The 12,868-nt window shown below is 42.6% G+C and overlaps 1 protein-coding gene across 8 annotated transcripts in view; it reads right to left on the reverse strand.

Moving 5' to 3' along the window:
• The window catches only part of CIT (citron rho-interacting serine/threonine kinase), a 157,346-nt gene extending 144,725 nt beyond the window's left edge, over positions 1–12,621 (reverse strand). For 4 of the 8 annotated variants that reach the window (XM_058531538.1, XM_058531536.1, XM_058531534.1 and 1 more), the window contains exons 1-3: positions 11,390–12,223; positions 7,272–7,413; positions 543–718 (exon numbers count right to left, since the gene is read on the reverse strand). In XM_058531538.1, the coding sequence (XP_058387521.1) occupies positions 543–718; positions 7,272–7,413; positions 11,390–11,485 (414 nt within the window). In that variant the 5' untranslated portion in view covers positions 11,486–12,223. Of the gene's footprint in view, positions 1–542; positions 719–7,271; positions 7,414–11,389; positions 12,224–12,561 lie in introns of those variants that run through there. The other 4 variants (XM_058531539.1, XM_058531540.1, XM_058531535.1 and 1 more) reach the window with 2 other exon arrangements.
• Between the last annotated feature and the right edge of the window lie 247 nt (positions 12,622–12,868).

Genomic DNA, 12,868 nt, shown 5'->3' on the forward strand with positions numbered 1-12,868 from the left:
ATATGTCTGGAGCAGCAGCCTTGTTTAAAAGAAAGAAAAATACCACAACCGAAAAGATAACTTCTTACCTGCTCTCAAACAAGCAACTCCCTAGCCACATAACAATTTTATTTAATTTCTTCAAAGGCCTGTTTTAAAATCAAACACACATGCCTACAACACAAATATATAAAAAAGTGTACAAAAGCAACCGCTATCTGATTCACCCCACAATATGCATATTTCTGAATCCCCAGCTGATGGTCATGAAAGATCATCTTAAATTCATTAGTTAAAAAGCCAAGTTGGTTCTGAATAAAATACAACTACAGAACATGATAAAGAAACAAAAGGGAGCTTGTGAGCCTTCAAAATGAGTCAATGTCAGTTCAAGTAGAGCTAAGAAGGCGAGAGAGACCTTTCTGCCCAGGCAACCATAATTAACTACAGATGCACAGAGGAAAACTTGCTCCATCCCAGATGTCAATTTGGCAGATTATCATCTCTGCAATGAACATTCTGGTACAGAAAGGGGAAAGGGTGTGATGTTAAAATGCTCCTACCTGCTCCTGGGCCAACAAGGCCTTCTTCTTCATGACTTTCATGGCGAAGATGTCCCCGGTTGCTCTCTCTCTTACCACCTGCACTTCAGCAAAGTGACCACAACCTACGAGACTTCTGACTTCAAAGTCCTTTGCGGAAGGCTGGAGCTCCTGTAACTCAGCTATGGTGTCAGAATCTGCAAAAGATCGAAGAGTTACTCCCAGGTAAATAAAGCACTGCCAATACTTGCATCTTTATGAAAACCAAAAAAAAAAGAAAGAAAAAGGGTTATGCCTTCCCTCACTGTCAAAAGACATTTAGTCACTTTCTCATCCGTCATGAATAATTATAAAATCAGCACAAAAGTGTTTTTATATGTTAAGTTAAAATTAAGGGCTCCAAAAATTCCAAAGCACAGTTTCCATGGTAGCTATAATTTGAATCCTGTAGACTTAGAAAATAGGAGAACACAAATCATGCTTTTCTTCCTCCTCTCTGAAGGCTGCAGGGCAGTGTTTGGTCAGACATGCTTATCAGCATTGAGACCAGTTTATATGTGACATAAGCAACATGATTCCTATCTCAATCAACTTTGGAGTTGACTTGCAGATCATTCCATTCAGACTACATGTGTTCTGCTCAGTTTTCTCCCACTAGCCTGTTTTATCTCCTTTGGACTGTGTCAGTAAGAGTAACGTCTTCCTTGCCTTAACATGTGGTAGTGCTACCAAAAAATAAAATAAAATAAAAAACCTTAGCCCAAGGAACCAAATGGAGCTCTGACATTTGCTGTGCAGAGCTGACACGTCACACATCTGGAAGGGTTTGCAACTATCTTTTTCTTAACATATACTCTTATTCCTTTTCCTAGTGCAATCTCTCAGTCAGTGTGCTAGCCTGCTTGAGCTGCTATAACAAAATACCATAGATGAGGTGGCTTAAACAACAGGCACTTAATTCTCAGAGTTCTGGAGACTGGGAAATCTAAGATCCAGGTGCCAGCAGATTCATTTCCTGGTGAGGGCCTGATTCTGGTCTGCAGAGGGCTGCCTTCTCACTGTGTCCTCACATGGCAGGGAAAGGGGGAGCTCTGGTCTCTCTTCCTCCTCTTATAAGGATGCTAATCTCATTACGAGGGCCCACTCTCATGAACTCATCTAAATCTAATTGCCAAAGGCTCCACCTCCAAATACCACCACATTGGGGGTTAGAGCCTCAACATACAAATGAGATGGGGGGAGATACAAATATTCAGTTCATAACAGTTGGAGATCCTCAGTGTATGAAGTATGGACTAAATGGATGGCAGATTTGGAATCTAATATACATTTTTTAACCCTCTAAGAACACTAAGCTGGTGCATCACTGGATAGGCAACGACTCTAAGGACCTGTAAGAACGGAGGGGAGTAGCTGTGATTGACCAAAAAATTCAGTCCTGCATGTTATAGGGAAACTGCATCATATACAGGGGTTACACTCCAGAGCAAGACAAGAGAAACACATAACCAAAATTATCTTGGAGAATCCCTCAGACAGGTGTCCTGTTGAAGACCAAGACACTCTTGAAATTCCATATGGACACTGGAGTCCTCCAGGCACCAGAGCAGGTTGCCATTTCTGTCCTTGGGCACCGGATGAAGTTGGGAGCTGCATTCTCTCAGCAAGATGTTCACACAATGAGAGGGACTGAGTTGAACAAAAGGAAAAGCCATTTCATACCCACAGTCATTGAGTGGCATATTGATGAATTAGCCAAGGCAATTTAAATTGCTGTTCCCCACCCCTTTCTTTATTGCCTGGGTGGAGTTGCATTCACTTGGATCAAAGGCACACATGATGAACTCCACTGCACAGAGTGTCTTCCCACCCACACACCACACCTCTCACTTCAGCTAGTCATCCTGAAAACACCTTCCTTTGGTCCCTTGGGGAATCAGGCAAGAGTAGTGGGTAGATCCACATTAATTCATCGTGACCATTGTAAAAAATAAATCTAGAGTGCCTACACACAGAATTCCATGCAGAAGCAAACTGAAAGCTGCAGGATATTTTCCTTTTGCCCTGACATCACTGCCAAGCCCCATCTTTCTTCCCTGTCCTTTTCCAAGCTTCCTTCAGATCAAATCCTTGAGTTTGAATTATAATCCCCCAAATATGCTGGCTTGGAACTTTCTGGGTTGAACCTGATTTTGCTATTGCTCGCACACAAGGCCAGTCTCTCTGGATTCTCTGTTAGGCCTTGGGCCCCCAAGTTGCTTTCAGCATTGTCCAACTTAATAACTCTGGATCTGTCACTGGCAACTACCAGGCACCTCAATCACACAAGTAGACAAAGTGCTTACAGGAAAAAACACCACGATGCTCTCGGAATTCTGAGACACCATTCCAAATCAAAATGTCTTTTTCCGAAGGCTTTGGATTATTAAATTGAACAGGTAAGACACTCAACTCAAGTCTATGACTATTAAAAAAAAACCCTTCACAACTTCTCTCCATAGCAGCAGCTTCTGTGACTCCAAAACCACATCGCCCTTCATCCCTGCACATTGTTAGTTATAGTACTTAAGAGCCCAGTTGGTACTGAATATTGAGGTGGAGATAAAGACCCAAAGCACTGTAATGAAAATGCAGCCAAAGAATGACTCTGTCAGATAAACATTTGGACCCACAGGGCAAAAGCCAACCCAGCTAAGTGTATTGCTTTCTTTTTTTGAAATTTAGTAATCCAACATTTCAACTTCTAGGAAACCACGCTTCACAGAAACACTAGCACATGTGCTCGAAAAAGATACATAAGAAGATGCTCCTGATGAGAACTGCTTATAACAGAAAAATAATCAGAAACAACCTAAAGGTCCATCAACAGGAAAGTGGAATGGACCTAAAAGTCTACCCACATAAAACAATATTAGGCACCTGTTTAAAAGAATGAGGTAGCTCAATCTCCACCAGAATATACATTCGTTAAGGGCAGGGATTTTTGTCTGTTTTGATCACTACTGGATACCTAGTACCTAAAACAAAACCTGGCACATAGCAAGTGCTTCACAAATACCTGCTGAGTAAATATATTGCTAAGTGAGCAGAGCTAGTGGCAAAACATTATACACACATGATCCATTTTGCGTAAAATTAAACAAGAGTGATGTTAAAACATGCACGGAAAAGGGTTGATAATTGCTAGAGCTAGCTGATTGATACACAAGGATTCATTATACAGTCAGCCCTGTGGGTTCAACCAACCATGGACTGAAAGGCCTACAATGGTTGTATCTGTACTTCTTGTCATCGTTCCCTAAGCAATACAGTATAACAACTATTTGCATAACATTTACATTGTATTAGGTATTATAACTAATCTAGAGATGATTTAACGTATATGGGAGGATGTGCATAAGTTATATGCAAGTACTACACCAGTTTACATAAAGGGACTTAAGCATCCGTGGATTTTGGTATTCGAGGGGGTCCTGGAACCAACTCCCCTTGGATACCAAGGGACAACTGTGCTATTCTCTTTACCTTTAGATATGTTTGAAAATTTCCATAATAAATATTTTATAAGGACAAAAAAATCTGCAATACTGTGCGCCAAACTGTTAACAGTGGTTAATTAGACAGGTAAGATTTTGAGGGATTTTCTCTCACTTTGACCTTTTATGTTTAACTTTGTATTATGTTTACAATTAGAAAAAAACCTTAAAGTTATAATTTGCCCATGAGTACTCAAGCTGTGAACATACAGAAGCTTTTGTCTACAGTGAACAGAGCTGAAAGAGGGTAGAATTTCAGCTACTATCAAACCACCAAGAACAGCCCAACTTCGATAACTATCAACATTTTTCTTTGCAAGTTTTAATATCACACTTGCTGTTTATTTTTTACACAAATTATAGGATACTATGCTTAAGGCTTTGTCATTTATTTTGTTCACTTAGCAATAGAATCATTCAACCAATATTTATGAAGCATCGACCATGTACCAGATACTGTCTTAGGCACTGGGGATAAAATAGTAATTAAGAAATAAAAATCTCTTCCCTGGTTCTCAGATGCTGGTTCCCTGCCCTCCCTTGGCCCAAGCTAGGGACATCGCTTCAGAGCTATACTGTCTGTGTCATTTCCTCCAACAGTCCCCAAAGAAATCTCCATCTCTATGACAAGACTCAAGAAACTTAGGCAATAGCAGCTGTTGGATCCTTCTTCCCGTGGAAAAACAAAGCTTACATTCCCGTGGAAAAACAAAGCTTACATTCCAAAACAGAAACTCAGAAGGGAAAAAAAAATTACTGACGCAATCAACCTTTTTCAGTCATAGCCTCTCAACCGTACTCTCCAGGAAGCCTCTTCAAAAATATGAAGAGAATCTATTAGAAAAATCTACATTTCACTAAGCCTAGCCCCCTGATTACTGAATGAGTCGAGAAGATCCACTGCTTTAAAGTAACCAGAGGGCAGTCTCAAGACTAATGAAGGTGCCTGTAGATGGCTTGGTGAATTTGCCTGTTACATAATTTCCCTTCCCACTCCCTGTTTGAGAATTTAAATATTCAAGAAAATAAGGTGGGAGTTTATTCAAACAAATACAAAATAATGAACAAACACTCCCAAGTACATTTTAAAGAGACACAACATATTAAACGTTGGTGAGGTTTACGGCTATCCTTATTGGGTAACATTTACTGAGTGTATCTATGTACCAGGTAACATGATAAGCCTGGACTGTGGACGAACTCATTCAACGCCCACACAGCCTTATTAGATACGCATTGTTCAGAGAAGGAAATTGAGAATAGACAAGGTATATATAAATACCAAAGTTCCCTGGAATGGACAGACATTGATGTTACCTACTCAACATTCCTGGCTCGTTTGGGTACTTGCACATCCTCCATTCCACGAGGTCCTGGTAATCATGGTGCCGTGAACCCCTGGGCACCCAGATGAGGCTGATCATAATACTTCACATCCCGGCCCAGTGACTAGTCAATGGGTGGGCAAATGACTCAAGGCAGAGGCAATTAGAGTCTTCCCTGGGATTGTTTATTTTAATATAGATAGTGGAAGATAAACGTTGGGCAGGGTCTTAGCCAGTCTCCAAAGATGGTGTTTAACGAACCATGCCTCCTGCAATTCATGCCCTTGTGTAGCTCCCTGGCACATGGAATCTGGGCAGCCCTAAGACTCATTTCAAACAATAAAATGTGGCCAAAGAAATCCTATGTTCCTTCCAGGCCTAAGCCCTAAGAAGGCCTGGCAGCTTCCACTTTTGTGCTTTTGGAAACCCTGAGCTGCCCTGCAGGAAGTCCAGACATTTCTGCTAGAGACCATGTAGATCAGGGGTCAGCAATCTCTTTCTTAAAAGGGCCAGACAGAAAATATTTTAGGCTTTGTAAGCCACATGGTCTCAGTCCCAACTACTCAAATGCCTTGTAATGTGACAGCAGCCGCGCAATGCATAAACAAATGGGCGTGGCTGTGTTTCGGTAAACCTTTGTTTACAAAGCAGGCATTCCAGGCTGTAGTTGGCTGACTCCTTATGGAGAGAACACATAGGGGAGCCTCGTGGAGAGCAAGAGGCCCTGAGACTTCAGAGAGAGAGAGAAAGGCCCAGTATTCCCAGAGTCCCAGCTGAGCCCAGCCTTCCAGCCAACATGCCGGACATTGGGTGAGCCATCTGTACATTCCAGCCCAGGAGACAGCCCCCCACCCCATGGCTACAATCATGGCCCACGTCTCATGGAGCAGAGGAATCCTCAGCTGAGCCTAGCTAACCCACAGAATCAGGAGAGATAATACAATAATTATCATTTTAAGCCACTAAAGTTCAGGGTGGTTGGTTACAGTACAAAGCCGTGTATGCTAGGGTTTCTCAAATTTAGCATTATTGACATTTGGGGCAGATAAGTCTGTGTTGTGAGGGACTGTCCTGTGCATTGTAGGATGTTTAGCAGCATCTCTGGCCTCACCCATTAGATGCCAGTAGCAACCTCCTCCCCAGTTTTGACAACCAAAAATGTCTCCAGACATTGCCAGGTATCCCTAGGGGGCAAAATCACCACTGGTCAAAAAACACTGGTATAAAGTAAAAAAAAAGCAGCCAACTTCCCCACCACGTGGAAATCAAGCACAGTCAAGAACAGGGCGTGGGCAGGGCTGATTTATGACTTTCATAGGCCTCCCCAGGCACTTTTGCCTTGTCAGCCTCTTCATCCATAAAGCAAAAATCAAAAACTGTATTTTATGACTACATTGGTATAAAGATGAATATATTCCAGAATGACTATACATTAGTATATTCATATTTTTCTTATGATTTTACAATAGATTAAACCAATGAAAATAAATTAAATTTATTAGAATTAAACACTGTGGGACGTAAGCACTGTGCCTACTATATCTAATGGATAAGTCAGCCCTGAGTGGGCGGAAGGATGGGCCAGAGGATATCATTTAAGTCCCTGGAACCAGCCATGCGTAGAATTTGACCCATCCCTGGATTACTCAGTTTCATGAGCCATAAATTCACTTTTTGGCCTAAGCTAGTTTGAGTTGAGTTTCTGTCGCTTGCAATCCAGAGGTCTGACTTATCTGCTCTCCCAACTGCAACACGTGGAGCCTGACCTTGAAGCTGGGTCTGTCTAAGAACAGAGTTCTCACCCACTACCACCAACCACTCATTCTGCCTCAGGCATCCTTCCAGTTTTCTCCAGCATGTGTTTTCAAGAAAAAGTTCTCCAAACTTACACTTCCGGACAAAGTTGCTCACGTGCTTAATCTTCATCAGAGCAGGCTGGCTGCATTCTTCAAAGAGAACAAAGAGGGCATCTAATATTCCTTCTCGAGAAAGAGAAGACATCTGCTGTTGACTCATAAAGGGTGGTTTCCCCTGAAAACAGCAAACAGCAGATGGAGACACTGTCAATAATGAAAAGCTTTGATCAATAACATCCACACAGAGTAAATTACAAGCCACCAACTCGACTAACTGCTCACGACACACGCTAACAGCACAATTCTGTGTCTTCATTCTTTAGAGCGACATCAATTGACAGTCATTAAGTTATCACTTGTACGATTCCATTACTGTGGGTTTCTTTCACCAGCACCTAGGAAGAAAAACTTCACAAGCATGCCCTTAATAAGAAAAGGCCCTTCTTTCTTAATGGTTTGAGGCTCGTGGAAACATTTACTCTGGACCCTGCTGGTCCTGACATGTCTCCATATCTCTACAATAGGAAACAATGATTGCCACTTCTTTCATGTGTGCCCAGAGGTCTGTTATTATGACTTCAGTTGCTTTAATTCACTCGAACAATCTAGAGTAGAGAGGATGGAGCGACTATACTAAAGCTGAATTTATTCATGATCTAGAGGAACAGTTGCAAGCTGGCAGACTGTATCTAGCCCACAGACATGCTTTGTTTGGCCTGCAGTATTTAAAATAATTTGAATTATCTGCCAATATTGAAAAATCAAGAGATTTCACCAAAAGGTGGGGGGGATTTCTGGCTTCTCTTGAAACACTGGCAGATCTAGCAACATCGCCCCACATTCCTGCCTGGTGGTGATGAGCTGAAGCTGAGTAACGCTGCCCACTGGGTAGCAAATGTGTTCTGCATTTCACCAAAGCCCTGACTTGCAGTCTTCCATCTGGCCCACTTGACTCATTTATACTCCCTGCCTGGCCCCCAAAGACATGAATTTGCAACCCCTGGTCTAGAGCAATGGTTCCCATGTGCCAGGCCATGGACTGTGTGGGGGTCTCTCTGCAAAGATGGCCATCAACAGTTCTTCTAACTCCGAAGGCACGTGCTGTTGCTCCATCATCAAGGGGAGTCTGTTTCCCCTCCCCTTGAACCTGCGCTGTCTCTGTGACTTGGTTCAACCAATAGAACATGATACAAGTGACACTGTGCCAGTTCAGGGTAGAGCCCTTAAAAAGTCTGACAGCTTCTACATTTGCTCTTTTTGGAAGCCAGCTGCCATGTAAAGAAGTATGGGCTAGACCAGGGGTCAGCAAACTACGGCCCATGGGCCAGAGCTAGCCCACCACCTATTTTAATAGAGCTTTACTGGAACAGAGCCACATCCATTAACTTACATATTGCTTGTGTCTGCTTTTGTGCTACCATGGCAGAGTTGAATAGTTGCAACAGAGACTGACCATATGGCCCACAGAGTCTAAAATACTTATTATTTACAGAAAAAAATTACAAGCCCTGGATTAGACTTACTGAACAATGAAAGAGCTCATAAACAGGAGAGGTCAGGTGAAACAACTCTGAGGTGCCCCCGCCAGCAGGCAGCACCCAGATGTTCCAGTCTCAGCCAAGCTCCTAACTCAATATGGCCCCTTGAGTGACCCCAGCTGACGTAACAGGGTGCAGCAGAAGAACCACCTGGTTGAATCCAGCCAACCCAGAGAATCATAAGAAAAAATAAATCATTGTTGCTTTAAACTTTGTAAGTGGTTTGTTACACAGCACTGGATAACAGAACCAGACTGGCTACATTTGAATCACCTGGAGAACTTAACTTAGGAAAAAAACAAACAGATTCTCTGGTCCTATCCCCAACCTACTTAATTAGAATTTTCCAGTTTGTAGCTTAGAATCTGTTTTATTAACAAGCCCCCAAGAGATTCAAACTTCAATTGGGTTTGTGAAGCATTGGGTTGCAAGACCAATATATATGTCACTTTATAGTTCTGCCACTAACTCAGAAAAATAATAAGATTCTTTGTTTCTTCTATTCTTTAATGAGTTTAGACTAACTTGAGCAATCCTTCTCAAATACAGTACTGATTCTTAGTTTTCAAGTCTGCTGTGAAATGAGAAAAAATGAACACAGCATGACGACTCTTTTATAAAGCTAAATGTATTCAAATTTTAAAATGGCCCTTTATTCTGAAATGATGTCCTTCCTCTCTTGGTGTTTCTTAAAATGTCCTTTCTTTATGAAATAAAAGGACCAGAAGATAATAGGTTTTTCTTTTATCTGTTTGTTTTTTTACATCCTTTACTTGACAAAATAAAAAGTTGGCAAACCTAGGTCAGCCCAGCAAATTTGAGAAATTTTGCTAGCTGGAAAATTGAAAAGTCTGTTAACCACTGACCTAGAACTGACTGGGAAGTAGTGGTAAGTAGGAGGAAAAAAGACAAACTGAGACTCAATCTAAAGAACTTCCCCGAATGGAAAAGAAAATCACTACTCTACCTAAAGCTCATTAAGATAGCACCGTGTGGGGAAAGAACGGTATCCTCACCTGTCTACGTAAGACAGATTAGGCATATGCTACACCTGCAAATAATAGCTTTCCTGGGGACACGGAGGAACTTATTAAAGAGATGAATTAAGGACTTACCCACAATCCTTACTGTTATAATGACATTTATATATAAGATACACTTAAGCTATGACATATGCTGGTAGTGTTGCCCAGTGGTTATATGACCAGCCTCTGGAGTCAGAGAGAGCAAAACGGAGCCTGGCTCTGCCATTTACAAGCTGCATGATCTTGGGCAAGTCCTCGCCTCCCTTGCTATCTGTCTCCTCCTATTTAAAATGTAAATAAAAATAGTCCCTACCTCTGTTATGAGGCTGAAGACAGATAATCAGGAACATGCTGGCTCTGTGCCTGGCACATTGGAAACCACAGTTACTACATAATCAGCACATTTTAAGCCCTTAATAAATGAGTGATTATTCTGTAATACGTTGGAAAAGTTTTGGATTAAAATGATAAAGCTAAAAAGTGGCAGCACTTTTTAGAGGTAGGCTATTCATCTGTGAAAAATACCTCAACTTAAAATGACAATGGGGATGATCCACGGAACAATCCATGCTTCAGTCTGTCTTTTCAATCTGTCTCCATTTTGATCTGTCTGAACATTCCTCAATACCAATATTTTGAAAAAAATGCCATCAAGAACATATTAGTATTTATCATATATGATATGGATACAGGTATGAGGATACAGGTATCCTCATAAATACCTTCCTAACTATAATTACTGCTAAGTGAACATAAATTTATTATTATAACTGATACTATTTCTATATTTAGTATTAATAATAGTTACCATTTATAAAGGGCTTACCAAAAGCTGGGCAAGGAGCTAAGTGCTTTACATGGATTATCTCATTTAATCCTCACAATAACCCTGTGAATTAGGTGCTATGACCTCTATTTTAAAGAGTGGCAAATGGATTCAGAGAAGGCAACTGACTCACCAAAGGAAACACAGCTAACAAGTGCTGGGGCCAGGATTCAAACCTAAATCTTCAACACTATCTATATTGTCCCCCTGACTTGCAAATACATAAGTCAAACAAGGATTTCTACATCCACAATATTTCATCTACATCAGAAACAAAAGAATTAGAATCTACCTGGAAATAATCTCCTGATATTAAATTTTAATACTTCTGGAGTGATGGAAATGTTCTATATCTTGAGCAGAATGTGGGTTTCATAAGTGTGGTATTTATCAAGACAGTTTTTAAAAAAAAAATCTAGAAAATAAACATCCCTTGAATGAAAAAGAAATAAGATTACATCTATAGAAAATTTGGTCAAAAGAGTGCCTTTTTTTGTTTTCCTTTCTTTAATAAAAGGAGAAACTTGAGTACAGAAGTGTAAAGTGTGCGAAAAGATAAAAAAGATCTCCCTTCAAGGGCAAGTTCAGTTATCTACTCCTGTCTGCACAGTGGCTCCTTTTTTCAATACTATCAGCGCATATAAAATACCAAATTGGATGTCTCCTAGAAGATTAGCATCGGTCCTATAATAAAAGCAAAAGTGAGTGACAAGGAGGTTCCAAGAAAACAAACACAGGTGAGCAGAGCTGGCAGCCTGTTACCTGGAAGAAATGATGCAGCCTGGAGGCCCGGCTGGCAATAGGTTCAGCAGCACCAGCATCCAGCAGGTTCCGTGCTCCATACTTGAACTTCAACATCTCCCCACTGGTGCAGAAGGGAGGCAGGAGAAGGTCAAGTGCGTACTGCCCCTTTGAGGAGGAAGGGCTTGGGAGATCCTGATCTCTCTCAAGTCATCAGGGATGGGGAAGCAAAAATCAGCCACCACAGGGGTCTTGGGAAGCTCAGTCCCACAATGGAGATTAAAAACCAGATTTTTATTCACTGTTAACAGGAGGTGATACACTTATCTGATACTCGCTTACTTGCAAATTTGTTTATCATCTGCCTCCCTTAGAATGTAACCTTCACAAGGGCAGGGAATTTTATCCTCACATAGCCGGGACACATACAGCCTGGCACATAGTAGGTGCTAATAAACAGTTATTGAATGAATGACTGACAATATGCAAATTGCATAATATGTTGGAAGGTGGTAAGTGCTACGGGGTTAAAAAAAAAATTTAGCAAGGTGAGGGCAACTGGGGCATTAGTGTGTGTGTGTGTGCAATTTTTAACAGTGTACTCAGAGTTGACTTCACCGAGAAGGTAACATTTGAACCAAGACTTGAAGGGAATGAGCAGCAAGTCTTGCCGATATCTGGGGAAAGAAAAGAATCTCAGGCTAGCGGAACAGCCAGAGCTAAGGACCTGGCCTTCTCTAACAATAGCAGGGAGGCCAGAGGGGCTGGAGCAGAGTGAAAGAGGAGAAAGTAGGAGGTGATGGGTGGACACCGAGAGTACGAAGACACGGTAAACTGTTAACGTCACACAGATGGATGATAAGGAGCTGCCGGGCTCCACTGCACAGAATAACGCAGGTAATGCTGACATGAGGCAGGGCAGAATAGACACAGGACCCCACCCAGTTTAGAAGAGGAACAATTCCTCCTGTCCCGGCCCCCCCCCCCACCCCGGCTGACCCTTCCGCTCCCGTGGAGGTGGGCGCGCGCGCCGCCAGCCTGGGAAGACCCTCCCGGCCCCCAGCAGCCCTGGGGGCGGGAGGCCCGCCCTCCCCGCAGCTGCAGGGAAAGCCGGGATTCGTGGGGGTGGAGGCGGCCCTCCCCCCGGCCTTGCAGACTGGAGTGAGGGAGAATTGAGGGTGGGGGGATCACACTCACGCTCAGCAGACCCCGCCAGTCTTCACTCCCCTCCGCCCAGCGCCTCCCGCCGCCGCTTTCGAATCCTGGGAACGGCGCGGGCGGGGCCCAGCTGTGTCTGAACCAATCAGAGTGCCCGCTCTATGATGGACAACTGCACCTCAGTCAGGTCCCGCCCAAGTCCTTAAAGGGACCGAGGATGTGAAAGGGAGAGCCAATCAAATTGTTTCTGCCTTTGACTCGCGTCCAATGGGAAACCGGGAAGGGCAAACCCCGCAGGGCAGGTCTCGAAAGTTTGAAATTGGCGGTTAAGCGGGATGCTGT

This window comes from Diceros bicornis, chromosome 35 (assembly GCF_020826845.1).
Source record: "Diceros bicornis minor isolate mBicDic1 chromosome 35, mDicBic1.mat.cur, whole genome shotgun sequence".
NCBI classification, from domain to species: domain Eukaryota; kingdom Metazoa; phylum Chordata; class Mammalia; order Perissodactyla; family Rhinocerotidae; genus Diceros; species Diceros bicornis.